Here is a 21,845-nt window from a genome sequence, read left to right as displayed (position 1 = left end):
GAGTCACAAAGAGTTGGACATGACTGAGCCACTGAACTGAACTGATTCATTAGAAGCACTGATTCTGAAGCTGAAAATCCAATACTTTGGCCACCTAATGCGAAGAGTTGACTCATTGGGAAAGACCCTGATGCTGGGAAAGATTGAAAGCAGGAGGAGCAGGGGATGACAGAGGATGAGATGGTTGGATGGCATCACTGACTCAATGGACATGAGTTTGAGTAAACTCTGGGAGTTGGTGATGGACAGGGAGGCCTGGCATGCTGCAGTCCATGGGGTCGCAAAGAGTTGGACACGACTGAATGACTGAACTGAATTGAACTGAATTATAAGAATTGCTGGGAGGAGAGGAGGTGTGTGTGCTGTGGATGGATATATGGGAATCTGCGGGAGGAAAGCCAGGCTGAGCAAGGTGGTAGACTGCCTTGAAAGATCTCTGAGCCTTGAAGGCAGGGATGATGCTTTGATACAGAAGAGAATGCGGACTGAAGAAAGAATACCAGCTGGTCTCCTAACTCCTAACTCGCCTAACTCCAAGAATCTCAACAAGACTGTGAAGTGAAAGTGAAAGTTGCTCAGTGGTGTCTGACTTTTTGCGACCCCTTGGACTATACAGTCCTTGGAGTTCTCCAGGCCAGAATCCTGGAGTGGAAAGCCGTTTCCTTCTCCAGGGGATCTTCCCGACCTAGGAATACAATGGGTGTCTCCTGCATTGCAGGAGGATTCTCTACTGACTGAGCTATCTGAGGTGGTGCAAAGAGAAGGACAACATGGTAAAAATGAGACAAATGCCTTCATAAGTGGGCGTCTGATAAGAACACTTTTAATAAGTAAATTTCTGATATCTGCTGATGCGTCCTGAACACTGCTTACAGATCCCTGACCTAGTCCGTCCATTTTGCACAGGAAGAGAACAGCACTCACGGTGCTGTTCTTATGCCATTCATTTAAAAAAAAAAAAAAAAAAAAAAACAGGAATAAAGGATGACATATTTACAGAAGTGAAGAGCTGCGGCTCAGCATTAGAGCAGGCCTGACTCCAGGAAAATGTCATGCACACTGAGGCCGCTTCCCTGGTTTTGGGCTGGTAAAGGCAGACTGCAGAGGGCGGGGACATCCAGTGTTTACTGTTAACGTGCTTCCTCAGCTTTCTCTCCCTTGGCAGGGGCAGAGAGGCAGCGCAGTGGAATCTGTACGGTGCTCAGAGGATTAAGAGACACCCAGAGCAGCTGGCAGGGCTGCACCCAGAGGGCACGGTAGCCTGGAGATGTACCTGTGGGAGAAGGGAGAAGAGGAGGTAAGAACAAAAGAGAGGGAATTAAGGACACCAAGTATGAGCTGACTTAAACACGAGTACAAAAGGAGACACTCAGTCTCATACTAAAAACTAAAGGAGGGGGCGCCTGTGGCAGGGACTGGAATCCTGCACCAGGAGGTGGAAGGGGGCCCAGGATGGGTGGTATGGGATGGGAAGGAGGCCCAGGATGGGCGGTCCCCCTGCAGCCTCTCCACTCCCAGGGGATCCTATCGCTCTCCTTCTCCAACAGCACCATCTGGGGGCTAAAAAAGGAACAGGTCTGGTGCCTTCCTCCTTTTTTAGGGAGATTCTCCTCACACAAATTTTTCCTCCAGAAGATTTTTTTTTTTTAATTCCTGATAAAATACTCTTTTTCTTTCACCAAATGTTCTCCCTTTCAGATATGGACGGTTTACTGCAAGAACATGTTTCCCTGCTCCGCATCCTCTTCCGTGTCCTTTCTCTCCTTTCTCTCAGTGTGCCTCTCACTCAAGCAGTGTTATTCCGGAAGGTCGTCTCTCAGTGTGTCTCTCACACTAGCCACATTGTTCTGGAAGGTCTGGTGTCCAGGGTAAAGTGACCACCTGAGTTGGAAATACATCATCCATTCAACTATAATGGAGGATCCTGGAGGGAATCAGGGACTTGACAGTAAGATTTATACACTCATACATTGCATGAAAACTTGCAAAAGCCATTCAAAGTACTAAAAGCACTATTGCAAATAGTGTGTGTACATATATGTATATGCATTACTGTATTAACTCACACCTTCAGATCAGATCAGTTGCTCAGTCGTGTCCGACTCTTTGTGACCCCATGGATCGCAGCACGCCAGGCCTCCCTGTCCATCACCAACTCCCGGAGTTCACTCAGACTCACGTCCATTGAGTCAGTGATGCCATCCAGCCATCTCATCCTCTGTCGTCCCCTTCTCCTCCTGCCCCCAATCCCTCCCAGCATCAGAGTCTTTTCCAATGAGTCAACTCTTCGCATGAGGTGGCCAAAGTACTGGAGTTTCAGCTTTAGCATCATTCCTTCCAAAGAAATCCCAGGGCTGATCTCCTTCAGAATGGACTGGTTGGATCTCCTTGCAGTCCAAGGGACTCTCAAGAGTCTTCTCCAGCACCACAGTTCAAAAGCATCAATTCTTCGGCGCTCAGCCTTCTTCACAGTCCAACTCTCACATCCATACACGACCACTGGAAAAACCATAGCCCTGACTAGACGAACCTTTGTTGGCAAAGTAATGTCTCTGCTTTTGAATATGCTATCTAGGTTGGTCATAACTTTCCTTCCAAGGAGTAAGCATCTTTTAATTTCATGGCTGCAGTCACCATCAGTAGTGATTTTGGAGCCCAGAAAAATAAAGTCTGACACTGTTTCCACTGTTTCCCCATCTATTTCCCATGAAGTGATGGGACCGGATGCCATGATCTTCGTTTTCTGAATGTTGAGCTTTAAGCCAACTTTTTCACTCTCCACTTTCACTTTCATTAAGAGGCTTTTGAGTTCCTCTTCACTTTCTGCCATAAGGGTGGTGTCATCTGCATATCTGAGGTTATTGATATTTCTCCCGGCAATCTTGGTTCCAGTTTGTGTTTCTTCCAGTCCAGCATTTCTCATGATGTAAGACTGCTAAATCTTGAGAAATGTGTTTTAAAGAATACTGCACACTGTATATGAATCCCAAGCTGACATATAGTTGTAAGTCTACACTCAGTCTTCTACAGAAGCACGAAACTGCTCCAGAAAATTAAAGATTATATTGTGAATCATGGTGTTATTTTACTTGTTTTTATTGAGATATAGTTAACATACAACACTGTATAATTTTAAGATGTGCAATGTGTTGATTTGATATACTCATATATTGCATTAGCTAACACCTCTCTCACGCCATGTAACCATCACTTCTTGTATATGGTAAGAGCATTTAAGGTCTAGTCCCTCAGCAACTTTGAAACGTATCATATGTAGCACAGTGCTGTGCGTCAGATCGTCAGAATTTTCTTTTTCGAGTTGCACGTTGGTACCCTTTGACTATGTTTATTTTAAATCTGGGTGAAAAAATATTCATTTGGTCATCAAATACATATTTATTATGTCTATCACGTACCAACGACTATTTCAGGGCTCAAAACACTAGTTAACAAAGTAAAACTCCTGTCCCTAAGAAGGTTAACCTTCTTGTAGGAGAAGATGACATTAGAATTGAACAATATTTTGTTATATTAAGTGCTATGAGAAAATAGTCAGGCAGAGTAAGGCGAAAGAGACTGATGGGCGCTACGTCAGTGTGATCAGGGAAAGCCTCTCTGAGGGGGTGACCTGTGGATGAATGAAGGGGTGATCCGTGAGAAGATCCAGAGGAGGGCCTTAAAGGTGAAGAGACCGTGAGATGTCAGGACTTGAAAGGCCTGTTGCAGGAAGCACAGGGGCGTGCGGGCAGCAGGGACGGTAGGTAGCAGGAAGGGGCAGTGGAGAGAGAGGCAGCCAGCACCCGGTGCCACGGGGCCCCCAGCCCTGCGAGGACTCGGGCTTTTGTTCCGAGTGACAGGGAGTCCCTGCAGCGTGGAGCTCGATGGAACGAAGCACTTTGACCTGTTGGTTTCTGTTTTAAGGTTTCCTCTGGTGCTTTGTGGAGCAGGGAGGAGGTGGCAGCAGTGCAGCAGGGAGCCAGTTAGGAGTGTTAACTGGAGAGTCCACAGGGCTTCTGAGAGACCGACATGGTCTGAGAGAGAGGGTTGAGAGACGACTGTGGGTTTGCGGCAGCTGGTGGTGCTCCTCCCTGGGACAAAGGTCCCGGGAGAGCACAAGGTGCAGGGAAGCGCAGGGGTCTGTCTGGGCGTGTCAGTTGTGGGTGTCCAGCAGAAACCCCGTGAAGCTGCCCTACAGGCAGTTGATATATGAACTAGAAGTGCAGAGGAAAGGTTGGGGCAGGCAGTTGATATATGAATTAGAAGTGCAGAGAAAGGTTGGGGCTGGAATACACATATGTGTATCATTCAGTTCAGTTCAGTTCAGTCGCTCAGTTCGTGTCCGACTCTTCGCGACCCCATGAATCGCAGCACGCCAGGCCTGTGTATCATTAGTATATTTAAATATTGCTTAAAGTCATGGAACAAGAAAACAACTCACCCACAGAGGGAGTGAAGTAGAGAGAAGACCAGATGAGAAAGATACAGCTGGAAAGGACAGAGGAAACCAGGAGGTGTGTCGCAAAAAAGTGAAGAGATGCCTGCACAAGTGTGTGTGTGTGTGTGTGTATGTGTGTACACGTGTATAGGGGTCCGTGTAGGGCTTCCCTGGTGGCTCAGGAACTAAAGAATCTGCCTGCAGTTCAGGAGACCCAGTTCAATCCCTGGGTAGGGAAGATCCCCTGGAGCATGGAATGGCAAGCTACTCCAGTATGCTTGCCTGGAGAATTCCAAGGACAGAGGAGCCCAGCAGTCAACACTCCATGGGGTCACATGGAGTCTGACACAACTGAGCAACCCACACTTTCACTTTCAGGACTGTGTGTGTGTGTATGGATGTGTGTATATATAGATGTATATGTATGTGCCTGTGTATGTATATACACGTATGTGTGTATGTATATCCATGTCTAGTTTTTAATTAGTTATTAATTAGTAAATAATTAATTTCATAATTAGGCACATAGTGTTTCTCTGATTCTATCCCAAGACTACAGGAGATTAAAGGAAGGTTGGGGAGAAGGAGCACAGACAATTTGGGGCTTTGATTTATGACTTCATTGCAGAACATTCACATCTAAGCCCACATATCAGAAATTATTACACAACAATAGAAGGTGACTAAGTTTTACCAAGTCATTTGTAGCATACTGTCTGACCTGGTGATTAATTGACACATCTACACATCATCAGTTACGGGGACTAATTCAAGAATGAACTGTTATTGAACATTAGCAGTTTGGAGATGTATATGAAATAATTCTTTTTTTAAAAAGAATATGTCTCATAACCTTGTCAATCTTCCTAATTTTTTAAAAGGAATCATCTTCATTAAATGCGACAGAGATTTTTTTGCTTGGATAGAAATGTAGTGTATCTTCATAATGAAGACAGTAAGTAGAGCTCCCTGCTTCTTCCTTTCTTTAGTATTGGTTGCAAAGTCAGATTTGGATTTTCTTTTTCTATAATGTCAAAGAATACTTGGGGCTCAAATCTCAAACTCTAGTGATAAGTGAGTATACTCAGCCAAAAAGTATGCTTCTGGGTAGCTCCAAAGCACGACAGAACCTTCCATTGTTTGAGGAAGGAGCACTTCAAGCTTGCATTTGTCCAGGTTCCCATTTCTAAAAGAAAAACACAGAAAGTATATTGACCACACAGCAAATAAAAGTAGCTTTAGGAATTACTGTTTCCGTGCTCTGTTTCAGGATTGAGTGGCAGCTGGAAAACCCCACACCCCACAGCAGAGTTCCTATGACAAGAGGAAAAGGCACAGTGAGGTAAATGTTATTTGAGAGACCCCTTGGGATCAGGGCTGCAGGAGTCTCCTGGATCCCAAAGATGTTTATTGTATCAGCTCAGTTCAGTTCATTTCAGTTGCCCAGTCACGTCTGACGTTTTGCGATCCCATGAATCACAGCACGCCAGGCCTCCCTATCCATCACCATTCCCGGAGCTTACTCAAACTCTTGTTCATCGAGTCGGTGATGCCATCCAGCCATCACATCCTCTGTCATCCCTTTCTCCTCTTGCCCCTAATCCCTCCCAGCATAAGGGTCTTTTCCAATGAGTCAACTCTTCCCATGAGGTGGCCAAAGTATTGGAGTTTCATTCAGCTTTAGCATCAATCCTTCCAAAGAATACTCAGGACTGATCTCCTTTAGAATGGACTGGTTGGATCTCCTTGCAGTCCAAGGGACTCTCAAGAGTCTTCTCCAACACCACAGTTCAAAAGCATCAATTCTTCAGTGCTCAGCCTTCTTCACAGTCCAACTCTCACATCCATACATGACCACTGGAAAAACCATAGGCTTGACTAGATGGACCTTTGTTGGCAAAGTAATGTCTCTGCTTTTGAATATGCTATCTAGGTTGGTCATAACTTTCCTTCCAAGGAGTAAGCATCTTTTAATTTCATGGCTGCAGTCACCATCAGTAGTGATTTTGGAGCCCAGAAAAATAAAGTCTGACACTGTTTCCACTGTTTCCCCATCTATTTTCCATGAAGTGATGGGACCAGATGCCGTGATCTTAGTTTTCTGAATGTTGAGCTTTAAGCCAACTGTTTCACTCTCCTCTTTCATTTTCATCAAGAGGCTTTTGAGTTCCTCTTCACTTTCTGCCATAAGGGTGGTGTCATCTGCATATCTGAGGTTATTGATATTTCTCCCTGCAATCTTAATTCCAGCCTGTGCTTCTTCCAGCCCAGCATTTCTCATGATGCACTCTGCATATAAGTTAAATAAGCAGGGTGACAATATACAGCCTTGATGTTCTCCTTTTCCTATTTGGAACCAGTCTGTTGTTCCATGTCCTGTTCTAACTGTTCCTTCCTGACTTGCATATAGGTTTCTCAAGAGGCAGGTCAGGTGGTCTGGTATTCCCATCTCTTGAAGAATTTGCCACAGTTTATTGTGATCCACACAGTCAAAGGCTTTGGCATAGTCAATAAAGCAGAACTAGATGTTTTTCTGAAACTCTCTTCCTTTTTCCATGATCCAACGGATGTTGGCAATTTGATCTCTGGTTCCTCTGCCTTTTTAAAACCAGTGTGAACATCTGGAAGTTCACGGTTCACATATTGCTGAAGCCTGGCTTGGAGAATTGTGAGCATTACTTTACTAGCGTGTGAGATGAGTGTGATTGTGCGGTAGTTTGAGCGTTCTTTGGCATTGGCTTTCTTTGGGATTGGAATGAAAACTGACCTTTTCCAGTCCTGTGGCCACTGCTGAGTTTTCCCAATTTGCTGGCATATTGAGTGCAGCACTTTCACAGCATCATCTTTCAGGATTTGGAATAGCTCAGCTGGAATTCCATCACCTCCACTAGCTTTGTTCATAGTGATGCTTTCTAAGACCCACTTGACTTCACACTTCAGGATGTCTAGCTCTAGGTGAGTGATCACACCATCGTGATTATCTGGGTCATGAAGATCTTTTTTGTACAGTTCTTCTGTGTATTCTTGCCATCTCTTCTTAATATCTTCTGCTTCTGTTAGGTCCATATCATTTCTGTCCTTTATCGAGCCCATCTTTGCATGAAATGTTCCCTTGGTATCTCTGATTTTCTTGAAGAGATCTCTAGTCTTTCCCATTCTGTCGTTTTCCTCTATTTCTTTGCATTGATCACTGAGGAAGGCTTTCTTATCTCTCCTTGCTATTCTTTGGAAATCTGCATTCAGATGCTTCTATCTTTCCTTTTCTCCTTTGCTTTTCCCTTCTCTTCTTTTCACAGCTATTTGTAAGGCCTCCCCAGACAGCCATTTTGCTTTTTTGCATTTCTTTTCCATGGGGATGGTCTTGATCCCTGTCTCCTGAACAATGTCACGAACCTCCGTCCATAGTTTATCAAGCACTCTATCTATCAGATCTAGTCCCTTAAATCTATTTCTCACTTCCACTGTATAATCATAAGGGATTTGATTTAGGTCATACCTGAATGGTCTAGTGGTTTTCCCTACTTTCTTCAATTTAAGTCTGAATTTGGCAATAAGGAGTTCATGATCTGAGCCACAGTCAGCTCCCGGTCTTGTTTTTGCTGACTGTATAGAGCTTCTCCATCTTTGGCTGCAAAGAATATAATCAATCTGATTTCAATGTTGGCCATCTGGTGACGTCCATGTGTAGAGTCTTCTCTTGTGTTGTTGGAAGAGGGTGTTTTCTATGACCAGTGTGTTCTCTTTGCAAAACTCTATTAGTCTTCGCCCTGCTTCATTCCGTATTCCAGGGCCAAATTTGCCTGTTACCCCAGGTGTTTCTTGACTTGACTTTCTATACTTTATTGTATAACATACCTGAAAATTGTCTTTAAAAGTCTTTATACACGTGAAATCTTTAGTCACAGAATTGTGAATAGTCTGATTTGTATTTACCACAGTCGATTCCTCCCATCTATATCCCTGATTTCACCCTTTGGTTTCTCATCTTGGCCGACTGAGTAAACAGTGCATCTGTCTGTATCACATATTAAGTTTGCCCAACTTAAATGTCCATCCATAGGTGAATGCCAAAAGATGTGGTACATGTATACACAACGGAATCCTACTCAGCCATTAAAAATAATGGAACAATGCCACTTGCAGCAACATGGATGGAACTAGGGATTAGCGTACTAAGTGACTTAAGTCAGAAAGACAAATACCATATGGTACCGCTTTTATGTGAGATCTAAAATATGACACAAATTAATTTATCTACAAAACAGAAGACTCCCAGACACAGAGAACAGAACTGCTTTTGCCAAGGTGGGGACAGAGGGGTGGATAGAGAATTTGGGATTAGGAGATGAAAGCAATGATATACAGAATGAATAACAGCAAAGCCCTGTGATAAACCATCATGGGAAAGAATATGAAAAAGAATATACACATATCATTTCAATGTACAGTAGAAATTAACACAACATTGCAAATTAACTACACTTCAAGAAAATAATTTGCCAACAAAGGTCCATCTAGTCAAAGCTATGGTTTTTCCAGTAGTCATGTATGGGTGTGAGAGCTGGACTATCAAGAAAGCTGAGCACCGAAGAATTGATGCTTTTGAACTGTGGTGTTGGAGAAGACTTTTGAGAGTCCCTTGGACTGCAAGGAGATCCAACCAGTCCATTCTGAAGGAGATCAGCCCTGGGATTTCTTTGGAAGGAATAATGCTAATGCTGAAACTCCAGTACTCCGGCCACCTCATGCAAAGAGTTGACTCATTGGAAAAGACTCTGATGCTGGGAGGGATTGGGGGCAGGAGGATAAGGTGACGACAGAGGATGAGGTGGCTGGATGGCATCACTGACTCGATGGACGTGAGTCTGAATGAACTCCGGGAGTTGGTGATGGACAGGGAGGCCTGGCGTGCTGCAATTCATGGCGTTGCAAAGAGTTGGACACGACTGAGCGACTGAAATGAACTGAAATAAAATGCTGTTTCCCTAGGAGAAAATCACCATAAAAATAAAACAGAATAAAATGAAGAAACAGGATATATTGAATTCTTTTTAGTATGCTGCCTCATTTTTTTTCTTTTATATCTATTCAGTAAATAGATTTAAATAATACCATTGTTAGTCTTGAAAGATTTACTGAGACTTTCCAAGGGAAAAGAAAAATCCTTGAGAATAAGAAAAATAAGTTTAAAAGTTTACGTATCAGCTAAATAGCTCTACGAGTTTGGTTTTATAATCTATATATTATGAATAAGAGCAGACATTTGAAAACTCTCCTTAAAGGCAGAGTGGCCTTCAGATTTTAAACTCTAACTTGAGTGAATGTGACTTGTCCAGAAAAAAATGTGCCAACTGGGGAAAAGGTTGATTAGTCAGAAAAGAACAGAAAAAAGGAAAACTGCGGAGGCGCATATTAATAAAGTTTATCCAAGCATGACCCAATGTAGAGAAAATATTAGCCAACAGACTAAAGTCCTTCTGCCAAAACTATCCGTATTTTAGAGGCAGTGCTGTGTAGACACAACCAACAAAATTCTATCATTATGATCTCATTTTTAAAAGCACCCTTTTAGGGACTTGGATGTTTCATGCCTTTCCAGGTCTAGTCATATGAAACACTTACTGCTTCTACTTACTCTTTGTTCTGAGTTCCATACTCACCAAGCAAACGTTTGATTCAGTTTTCTGTGTATGGTAGCCTTCCTAGTGGAACTCAGTAAACGTCCCTTGAATGAATGACCCAGCTAAGGACCGTACTCAAGGTCCAGCTTGAATATCCCAAGCTAAGGTAAGGCTCGTGTCACTCTTCCTAAATTAATAACTTGAGTTTTGTTTATATGAGAGCCTTGCAAACTCACTTATTGTGGGTGTGCACTTGAAAAAAGCATTCATTGCTGTGAAGAACTGGGTTTCAGACCTTGCAGAGCTGAGCCCTGTGACTAGACCTGGAGAGTTCCGTCAAGGCAGATAAGCTCCGGAGACTTCTTAGGAAAGTATTGTGATGGCCAACACCTGGTCGCACATCACCCTCTTGTATTGCTGCTGCCGCTGCTAAGTCGCTTCAGTCGTGTTCGACTCTGTTCGACCCCATAGATGGCAGCCCACCAGGCTCCCCCATCCCTGGGATTCTCCAGGCAAGAACACTGGAGTGGGTTGCCATTTCCTTCTCCAATGCATGAAAGTGAAAAGTGAAAGTGAAGTCGCTAAGTCCTGTCCAACTCTTAGCGACCCCATGGACTGCAGCCCACCAGGCTCCTCCGTCCATGGGATTTTCCAGCCAGGAGTACTGGAGTGGGTTGCCATTGCCTTCTCCCTTGTATTGCTATGACCCAGCAAGAAAGTAGAATCGTAACTAACCTGCCAAGGCAGCTACTCTTTTCCAAGAGGAGAAGCAAGAACTGGAAGATAGAAGCCCTGGAGAGATAATTCCCTAAGGGTGGAAGTGAAGGAGATATGGAAAGGGGATTGTTAAATGTAAAAGACGGGGTTAGGAAAGGATGTGGCAAGGAAACTTGAAGGTCATGGTCAAAAGCATTCAGAAACATCCGATCAGAAAAAGAGAAAGGGCTGGAAAGAATTTTTCCAAGCCGAGTACTTAGAACAGAAGGAAGAGAAGTTTACTAGGAGGAAAAAGTCTTAGGAAAATTTCTTTGAGCAGAACCCAGGGAACTACTATATAACTTGAGTGACTACAGTAGGTAGTGTGGGCTTGACTTCAAGGAGTTAACCTAAATTTAGAAAAAATTATATTGTTCCTTCAGCACCTAAACAGAAATTGATGCAAATTTCTTGACCTTGAACTTGATGTTAGGAAGAATAAATCTAGAAGTACCTGAAATTAAGTGATTAATCCTATGTCAAACGTGAGACTATGTGACTACCATTTACCTTTTCTATGTGAGTAATGCATATATACGTGCATACATGCGCTTCCCAGGCAGTGCTAGTGGTAAAGAACCCGCCCGCCAATGCAGGAGACAAGAGCCGTGGGTTCGATCCCCAGGTCAAGAAGATCCTCTGGAGGAGGGCATGGCACCCTACTCCAGTATTTTTGCCTAGAGAATCCCATGGACAGAGGAGCCTGGTGGGCCACACACAGTCCATCGGACATAACTGAAGCGACTTAGCACCCACGCATGCACGTGTATGACTACTAATACTATTTACATACTATTTACAGTCACAACCCTGATGCTAAGAAACCAGCAGTTTTAAATGTCATTGCTTTTGCATTAGCGTTGCAAGTGTCCAGAAGTGAAAAAAGCAGATAGCTTCCTGGGACAATTAGGCAATAGTTTTCTTTTTTGGGGGGGTTTTGTTGTTGTTGTTCATTTGTTTGTTTGTTGTTTATTGAATTTGTTACAATATTGCTTCCTTTTTTTTTTTCTTTAATGCTTTGGTTTTTTGGCTGTGAAGCATGTGGGATCTTAGTTCCCTGGCCAGGGATCAAACCCTCTGCCTTGGAAGGTGACGTCTTAACCACTGGTCTCCAGGGAAGTCCTTGTTTTGTTTGGTTTATTTGGCTGTGCTAGGATCTTCCATATTTTTGGTGGTACATGGGATCTTCCGTTGTGGCATATGGGATTTAGTCCCCTGACCAAGGACTGAAGCCAGGATCCTGATGTGGGGAGCCTAGAGTCCTAGTCACTGGGCCACCAGGGAAATCCAGAAAATAGTTTTGACTTCATTGACCCCTTGAAACTGTCTCAGAACCCTCAGGGGTCTTCAGACCAGACTGAGTGCCGTTGGTCTGCAGCATGTGCTATGGAAGGCAATTCTCTAGTTGTCCAGCTGAGGACAGTAGAAGGTTTTACTTGGAGGAGAGGTATGAGAACCTTGGCTTTGGCGAGAACCTTGGCTTTGGCAAGAACCTGTCTGGAGACCGTCCTGGGGACGCTGGTGGCTCAGATGGTAAAGAATCCGCCTGCGGTGTGAAAGACCTGGATACAAAGAGTTGGACACGACTGAGCGACAAGGCACAGCACATCCTGGGGAGAGGGTGTCCCGTTTAGTTACAACACAACGATATAACCTATAGCCCCTACACATTTATCTTGGCTTAATTTCACAACTGGTGAAGTAACATTCCCTTTACAGAACAAATTGCTTGGATTTTTAGCTTCCCTGGTGGTTCAGACAGTAAAGAATCTTCCTGCAATAGGGGAGACCCGGGTTCTATCCCTGGGTCAGGAAGATCCCCTGGAGGAGGGCATGGCAACCCCCTCCAGTATCCTTGCCTGGAGGATTCCACAGACAGAGGAGCCTGGCGGGCTACAGTCCATGAGGTCACAAAGGGTTGGACATGACTGAGCAACTCACACACAGAGTACAGATCAGTAACTTACGGGCACTTGCCAGTTTATTGAGGAAGGACACACTTCAGGATGTGCGAAGTTTACACAGAGTCAGAGCAGTTATTCATTCGTGTGTTGACTGGTTAATTCTTTCAACAAATGCTTCTTGAGCCATCCATAAATACATGGCCCTGTGACCAGTAGGCGTCATCACTCCACACTGGTTGATGGACAAATCCGAAGGAGGCTGAAAGAGGTGAGGACAAGATCTAACCGAGACACCTTGCTTCCCGGGAACCTGAGAGCTCAACAGGAGACAGAGCACAGTGGTCAGAAGCCGATGTCTACACACGGAAGACCCGCTGATCCAGTGGACAAGCGTCTCTGTCCTGCACAGGCCAGGTTTCCCAGCTCCACTTTGGGTACCACATCTGCCGACCTCTGTTCTTCCTTCTCCCTGGGGGAAAGGACCCATTTATCACTTCATGAGAGTTGGACTATAAAGAAAGCTGACTGCAGAAGAATTGATGTTTTTGAACTGTGGTGTTGGAGAAGACTCTTGAGAGTCCTTTGGACTGCAAGGAGATCCAACCAGTCCATTCTAAAGGAAATCAGTCCTGAGTGTTCATTGGAAGGACTGATGTTGAAGCTGAAACTGCAATCCTTTGGCCACCTGATGTGAAGAGCTGACTCATTGGAAAAGACCCTGATGCTGGGAAAGATTGAAGGTGGGAGGATAAGGGGACTGCAGAGGATGAGATGGTTGGATGGCATCACCAACTCCATGGACATGAGTTTGGGTGAACTCCGGGAGTTGGTGATGGACAGGGAGGCCTGGTGTGCTGCAGTCCATGGGGTCGCAAAGAGTCAGACATGACTGAGTGACTGAACTGAACTGAAATGATTGAGTTACTTTCAAATGGCATAGGCAGTGATAAAAAAGCAAGGTTAACCTCATGGAACTGACTCATTGGAAAAGACTCTAATGGTAGGAAAGATTGAAGGCAGGAGGAGAAGGGGACAACAGAGGATGAGATGGTTGGATGGTTGGATGGCATTACCAACTCAATGGACACGAGTTTGAGCAAGCTCCAGGAGTTAGCAATGGACAGGGAAACCTGGTATGATACAGTCCATGAGGTTGCACAGAGCCGGACACAACTGAGCAACTGAACTGAACTGAATCTCATAGCTATTTTAGCCATACTATGGTTCACGACCCAGATAATCATGATGGTGTGATCACTGACCTAGAGCCAGACATCCTGGAATGTAAAGTTAAGTGGGCCTTAGAAAGCATCACTACGAACAAAGCAAGTGGAGGTGATGGAATGCCAGTTGAGCTATTTCAAATCCTGGAAGATGATGCTGTGAAAGTGCTGCACTCAATATGCCAGCAAATTTGGAAAACTCAGCAGTGGCCCCAGGACTGGAAAAGGTCAGTTTTCATTCCAATCCCAAAGAAAGGCAATGCCAAAGAATGCTCAAATTACCACACAATTGCACTCATCTCACACGCTAGTCAAGTAATGCTCAAAATTCTCCAAGCCAGGCTTCAGCAATATGTGAACCGTGAACTTCCTGATGTTCAAGCTGGTTTTAGAAAAGGCAGAGGAACCAGAGATCACATTGCCAACATCCGCTGGATCATGGAAAAAGCAAGAGAGTTCCAGAAAAACATCTATTTCTGCTTTATTGACTATGCCAAAGCCTTTGACTGTGTGGATCACAATAAACTCTGGAAAATTCTTAGAGAGATGGGAACACCAGACCACCTGACCTGCCTCTTGAGAAATCTGTATGCAGGTCAGGAAGCAACAGTTTTAACTGGACATGGAACAACAGACTGGTTCCAAATAGGAAAAGGAGTACGTCAAGGCTGTATATTGTCACCCTGTTTATTTAACTTCTATGCAGAGTACATCATGAGAAACGCTGGACTGGAAGAAACACAAGCTGGAATCAAGATTGCCAGGACAAATATCAATAACCTCAGATATGCATTTGACACCACCCTTATGGCAGAAAGTGAAGAGGAACTCAAAAGCCTCTTGATGAAAGTGAAAGTGGAGAGTGAAAAAGTTGGCTTAAAGCTCAACATTCAGAAAACGAAGATCGTGGCATCCAGTCCCATCACTTCATGGGAAATAGATGGGGAAACAGTGGAAACAGTGTCAGACTTTATTTTTTGGGGCTCCAAAATCACTGCAGATGGTGACTGCAGCCATGAAATTAAAAGATGCTTACTCCTTGGAAGGAAAGTTATGACCAACCTAGATAGCATATTGAAAAGCAGAGACATTACTTTGCCAACAAAGGTCCGTCTAGTCAAGGCTATGGCTTTTCCTGTGGTCATGTATGGATGTGAGAGTTGGACTGTGAAGAAGGCTGAGCACTGAAGAATTGATGCTTTTGAACTGTGGTGTTGGAGAAGACTCTTGAGAGTCCCTTGGACTGCAAGGAGATCCAACCAGTCCATTCTGAAGGAGATCAGCCCTGGGATTTCTTTGGAAGGAATGATGCTGAAGCTGAAACTCCAGTACTTTGGCCACCTCATGCGAAGAGTTGACTCATTGGAAAAGACTCTGATGCTGGGAGGGATTGGGGGCAAGAACAGAAGGGGACGCCAGAGGATGAGATGGCTGGATGGCATCACTGACTCGATGGATGTGAGTCTGAGTGAACTCCGGGAGTTGGTGATGGACAGGGAGGCCTGTCGTGCTGCGATTCATGGGGTCGCAAAGAGTCGGACACGACTGAACTGACTGAACTGAACTGATGGTTGTGTAGGGTTTCCCAGGTGGTGCAATGCTAAGATTCTGCTTGCCAATACAGGAGACATAAGACACACAGGTTTCATCCCTGGGTTGGGAAGATTCCCTGGAGGAGGGCATGGCAACCCACTCCAGTATTCTTGCCTGGAGAATCCCATGGACAGAGGAACCTGGCAGGCTATATTCCATAGGATTGCAAAGAGCTGGGCATGACTGAGTGACTGAGCACACACACGCACACACACACACACACACACACACACACACACACACACACAGTTCTGTAGGATAATGTCCTAACTTGTGAAAATATACACTACAGTTTCTGAGATGATACAGTAACCTGTTGGTAAGTTTCCTCTCAAATCCAGAGGGAAAAACAAAGGTGTTTACAATTTTTCTGTGGATTTGAAATTGCCTTCTAAATACAGAGTGTAAAAGTGTAATTTCATTCTGTATCTTGCATAAACAAGTTCAAAGTTTGTCTCATTATCTTTATTACGATTGAATCCAATTTAAGTTAAAATACAAAATGCTTAACAAATATAAATCCAATCTAGGTGGGAAACAAAATATTAGTATTTACAACTCTTTAATCTTTCCACAAGATAACAATTTTGGATAACACTTAGACCTTTTGCCTCTGAGAGATAAATTATCAGACAATCTTCAAGGAAATCAGTGCTGTGCAGACTTTTTCAGTCTACTAAAGTCCAATTTGTAGCATAGAACTGGTGGAATACTGTGGCAGGAACCGTGACTTACAAAGTGGTAACGCTCATACACAGTAATTAGAATCCCTGTCTTGCATGCTAGTTACTTTCTCTGAGAAAATAGACTTCTTTGACTCACTAGAGTACTAGTGAGGGAGACAACATGTCTTTCCAAACTAAAGAAATTCATTCAACACCGGTCTTTCTAAAGCCATTAGAACTTCTGGATACACAGGTAGATTTAATAAGTATTCCTTTAAGAAGAAAATAATTTTCAAGAGATAAATTGCACTTTACTTGTTACATGAATTAACAGTGCATTTGGTTGCAAGCAGCAAGATAATTACCAAACATACAAAATAAAAGTTTTTTAATATTCAATTAATTATGTATTTATTATATGTCAATCTCCTACAAGGCCTCAAGCTAGAAAATGTAAAGTGAAAAAGAAAATCAATGGAGCTTTCATCTTAGGAACTCATCTTAATGCAAATATATATGTCTTTATTACACAATTTACTGGATACTTTCAATTATGAAAATCTATATCCAGAGGAAGACGGGTGTCTGAAACAAATCATCACAATTAAGGAAACTCAATTAACTCCTTTCAGAAGGTGGCAGAGTGGAGTATGTGTTCATTTTAAATTTGATTATTAAGTTAATGCTGAGAGTCACTCTGTTTGAACCAGAAAGAGCAGAAGGACCTCTCCGTTTCTTCTTCACCAAAACCAGGCAAAGATATGTGAGATAACAGGTTAAGGTGAATGTCAAGAGCCAGCTTACAAAACTGCTTAAGAGATGGAGGGACACGTGTGTCAGGGGAGACAGGTGTTGCTATGGAAATGGGTTGATGGGACTGTGGACTGAGCAAATATTTGAGACTCAAGTAATTTTCCCCATTAGTTGATAAAACAATGATCTTCACAGGACTGCTGTCTGCTCTGCTGCCAAAACACAGGTCAAAATTAGGCAGTCTGTCCCTCGAGCCCATGGGCAGCTCTGCCTGCCCTCATCAGTGGCACCTCATCAGTTTCAAACCACACCATAAACACCGCTTATGCCATATTCTGACAATCACTGTGTCTGATCAATTATTAGCCAGTTTATTATTAGCATCACCAAGTGAATGAGATAGGTGGTGTAAGTCATTAAAGTTTAAAAGCTACTTATATCCCGGGGAAGTCCTCTCCAAAATTGGATGGGCTCTTCTTGAGCTGTGGAATAGATGCTTTAATTCACTATATCCCATGTCTCCATAGCTCTCATTCTGTTTGTTTTATTAGAAGTACTCTGCAATGAAAACCAGCAACATAATCCAAATGAAAATTCACTTGAAAAGGAAATAGTATCTACTTTTACGAATTGGAATGATATCAAGATATCCAGCAGAATCACTTGTTTAGAAAAAGGTACCACAATCCTATTATTCTGGGAATGAATTTAGGTATATCACCAACACCACTGAGAGATGTGACTGATCAGCCTCTAGGGCAAGAGACGATTCCTAACACATTCTGAGGTTTACGATGCCCGCCATGCGGTCACACAGGTGGAAACAGATGTATTCCACAGGCTTTAATACACATCAAACAGTGTCTGCTGCTTATAAACCTAAGAGTGCGAATCTGAGACAGGTGACTTAAGTCAGTTTGATTCAAAAGATCTGATTTTCTTTGGGCACAAGCTGATAGCAAAACGGCTATGTCACCCCATAAACGTCACCCCATAAATTACAATTCTAGGAAAGTTGGGAGTTTTGTGTTTGTTTTCTTTTCTCTCCACAGGCGTGTCTGGGGTGGTCTCTTGGCCACGACTTTTAACGGAAAGAGGCTCTCACTTTTCGGCCCTTCAAAGGCTGTGGTGGACGGTGATTGCTCAACAGAAAAGCCGCCGTTTCACCCTCCCTGCTGCACAGGAGGGTGCGGAATGCGGCCAGCTGTTGAAGAAAAGAGGAGAATTATTAGCAGAGAAAGTCACACCAGCGTTAATGAACTGCCCTGACTGGAAAGTTAAGAAGCTTATAAGCTTTCTTCTACTACGAATTAAATGTATTTCAATGAAAATTTTCTAAGTTATGGCTCATATATCATAAAGCAACTCTTCTGCTAGAGTCTTCAGTTCAGTTCAGTTCAGTCGCTCAGTCATGTCTGACTCTTTGTGACCCCATGAATTGCAGCACGCCAGGCCTCCCTGTCCATCACCAACTCCAGGAGTTCACCCAAACATGTCCATCATACAAATTCCTATGGCTTCAAAAATAAGTACAGAAGCATTCTTCATTTGAAGATCAAATAAGGGAGAAAAAACAGTCAGGATGTGGTTTAAAGACAACATATGTAGAAATCAGAAAATGTGACCTCCAGTGGCAGAATGAGAGTGGGAAGAGTTTTCCAGGAGGGGTCCCACTCCCAGTTCTGCCACGAGCGCGAGCTGTGTGACCTCGGAAATTCACTTACTGTCTTTAGTCTTCAGTTTCCTCAGCTATAAAGTGAAGCATTGGATTAGATTACCTCAACAGGGGCCATCGGTTCTTAGAATTTACACTCAACATTTAAAACACTCCAATATAATGGGAACCACGTGCTGTTCATCCTACAGAATGTTCACCTTTTATGGACTTTATAAAAGTGATCTATCCCTCACCATAACTGCGCCTTATAAGCAACTAACTAGGGGAAAAGCCCAGTCCTTCAACTGCTGACAATATTTCAATACAATTTAAGTGATACAGGCATATTTCTCAACACAAAGGTTTACTTTTTCTTATCACACACGCAACAAAATGCTTACTTACCTTATAAATTTCATATAGTACACAAGTGTCAAGAAGAAAATAGAAATTACTAGTAATCATGTCACAAAATTTAACCACTGTTCACATTATGGAGTATACCCTTCCAGAAGTTTCTCTGTGTATAAACACTATGCATTGGTGTTCGCATTTGAAAGTTTTCATGCAAAATAAGCCCAATATATTTACTCGTCTGAAACCTTAGTTTTTCACTTAATATATATCCTTTGCATGTCAATAGATATTATTCTATGTCACTTTTTTTAATTGTTGAAAAGTTTATGTTATAAGCATGTTTATGAGTTATTCAGCAATTCCTTGGTGATTTAACATTACTAAGATTAAGGACAGGTTTATAGTAGTAAAATGAAAGTTGGGTAAAGTATCTGAATAATTCTGCTGTCTCAAAAACATTCACTAAAAACATATTGCCACATGAGCAAGATTTTGCTGTTTTGCTGTTTGTGTGTGCACAGCTTTATTAAACTGTTGAAAACAGCTTCTATTCTCTAAGCTTTGATAGTCATCTAATCAAAGAGTCACAGAAATTCAGACCAGGACACGTCACTTAGGTTTCCATCCTTACCATTTATCTAAAGCCTAAAATAGTTCTCTTACAATAGTAGCCAGGACAGGAGACAGAGGTGATAGCTGTCCTTCATAATAAATAGGCAACAGTTTATAACCATGCTCTATGGAGATAAGTTCAAGTATCATATACAAGCAGTCATGTGTTTCCACAGTGATATTTTGAGGTGTCTTTTCAAAGAGTAGAGAGATGAGGAGTATTTACAACTTGGCATTACTCATGTTTCATTAGACCACATCACTATGGCAAAAGCAAGATGAGACATAAGTAATTATCTGGTAAAGTCAAGCTGGAATCAAGATTGCTGGGAGAAATATCAATAACCCCAGATATGCAGATGACACCACCCTTATGGCAGAAAGTGAAGAGGAACTAAAGAGCCTCTTGATGAAAGTGAAAGAGGAGAGTTGAAAAAGTTGGCTTAAAGCTCAATACTTAGAAAACTAAGATCATGGCATTTGGTCCCATCACTTCATGGCAAATAGATGGGGAAACAGTGACAGACTTTATTTTGGGGGGGGGGGGCTCCAAAATCACTGCAGATGATGACTGCAGTGAAATTAAAAGATGCTTACTCCTTGGATGGAAAGTTATGACCAACCTAGAGAGCATATTAAAAAGCAGAGGCTATGGTTTTTCCAGTAGTCATGTATGGATGTGAGAGTTGGACCATAAAGAAAGCTGAGCGCACAAGAATTGATGCTTTTGAACTATGGTGTTGGAGAAGACTCTTGAGAGTCCCCACTGCAAGGAGATCCAACCAGTCCATCCTAAAGGAAGTCAGTCCTGGGTGTTCATTGGAAGGACTAATGCTGAAGCTGAAACTCCAATACTTTGGCCACCTGATGTGAAGAGCTGACTCATTTGAAAAGACCCTGATGCTTCAAAACATTGAAGGCGGGAGTAGAAGGGGACCACAGAGGATGAGCTGGTTGGATGGCATCACCAACTCAGTGGATATGAGTTGGGTGGACTCCAGGAGTTGGTGATGGACAGGGAGGCCTGGCGTGCTACGGTTCATGGGGTCGCAAAGAGTCAGACATGACTGAGCGAATGAACTGAAGTGAACTGAAAGTCAAGTTGTTGTTGAGTTGCTATATTGTATCTAAATCTTTGCAACCCCATGGACGGTAGCCCACCAGGCTCCTCTGCCCATGGGATTTCCCAGGCAAGAATACTGGAGTGGGTTGCATTTCCTTTTCCAGGGGATCTTCCCGACCCCGGGATCAAACGCTCATCTCCTGTATTGCAGGAGGATTCTTTACTTCTGAGCCGCCAGGGAAGCCCAATATATACCCTTAGCCCTCTTCAATGCCTCTGCACACTGATAGTGGCTCCCTACCTCTGCAGCGTTTTAGCCTCATCAGTTTAGAACTGGAACTTAACTCTGGATCTTTCTCTGACCAGTTGCTCATTTTGCTGAAAGTCTCTGAGCCCATCCTGATGTCTCATCAAGCTCCTTCCCTTTCTGGCTCTGGCTCGCCCTCCCAGTCACTTAGTCCAGCTCGGTAGACCCTGCATCTCCCAGGCCCTGTTTACACTGGTTTCTCTTGGCTGTGGGGTTCTCCACCGCCGCACTGGCTGCAAAATGCAGCCCCTTGACTGGCCGCTACCGGCCCCCTGCCCTCCCCAGGCCTCTGGCTTCATTCCAGCAGAAAAGCTGTCCCTCTGTTCCTAAGGCTGACACAGCGTCTTCACAGCTCCTGCAAGAACCTCCACAGCTCAGTCGGAAGGCTGAGGAAGGTCTGACCAGTCTTACTGTTTTCTTGGGCTCTAATACCGAAAGCTTACATTTCTTCTGTAGTAACCCCAGTAACCAGAAACAGCTTTTCTAATGCTTTGGAAACAGTTTTGATTAGTCACTCTCGGGCTCAAATGTTTTTAATAGCTGTCCATTGCCTGCCAAAGTTGAGTAATAATAAAAATAAGCTCTCTTATAAAATATGATGGGCCAGGTACTATGCTAAGTGTTTCACATTACAGATTGCATTTAATCCCCTGAACAACCCTATCAATAATATACTATTATCCTATTCTAAAGGTGAGGAACTTACAAATGAACCATCTGGTAAATAAGACATGCGCTAAGCACAGCACTACTCTGCATCTCTAAGTGCCTTTCTTGTTTTTTTGTGTTTTTTCACCATTTTATTCTGATCTCTTCTTGTTTACTTTTTATTATGGAAACTTTCGGACATACGCAAAGGTGGACAGGGCAACATAATAAACCATCACCCAGCTTTAGCA

At 43.3% G+C, this 21,845-nt stretch overlaps 1 protein-coding gene across 4 annotated transcripts in view; it reads right to left on the bottom strand.

Moving 5' to 3' along the window:
* Positions 1-801: 801 nt before the first annotated feature.
* Positions 802-21,845, bottom strand: part of CA13 (carbonic anhydrase 13) — a 54,566-nt gene continuing 33,522 nt past the window's right edge. For 2 of the 4 annotated variants that reach the window (XM_086335812.1, XM_086335817.1), the window contains one exon: positions 15,983-18,154. In XM_086335812.1, coding sequence (XP_086191938.1) covers positions 18,035-18,154 — 120 coding nt within the window. In that variant the 3' untranslated portion in view covers positions 15,983-18,034. Of the gene's footprint in view, positions 5,622-15,982; positions 18,155-21,845 lie in introns of those variants that run through there. The other 2 variants (XM_086335814.1, XM_086335813.1) reach the window with 2 other exon arrangements.

This window comes from Bos grunniens, chromosome 14 (genome assembly GCF_055505025.1).
Source record: "Bos grunniens cultivar Pamir isolate PY7600 chromosome 14, Bosgru_T2T1.0, whole genome shotgun sequence".
Classification (NCBI taxonomy): Eukaryota; Metazoa; Chordata; class Mammalia; order Artiodactyla; family Bovidae; genus Bos; species Bos grunniens.
This window is presented reverse-complemented; position numbering and strand designations above follow the sequence as displayed.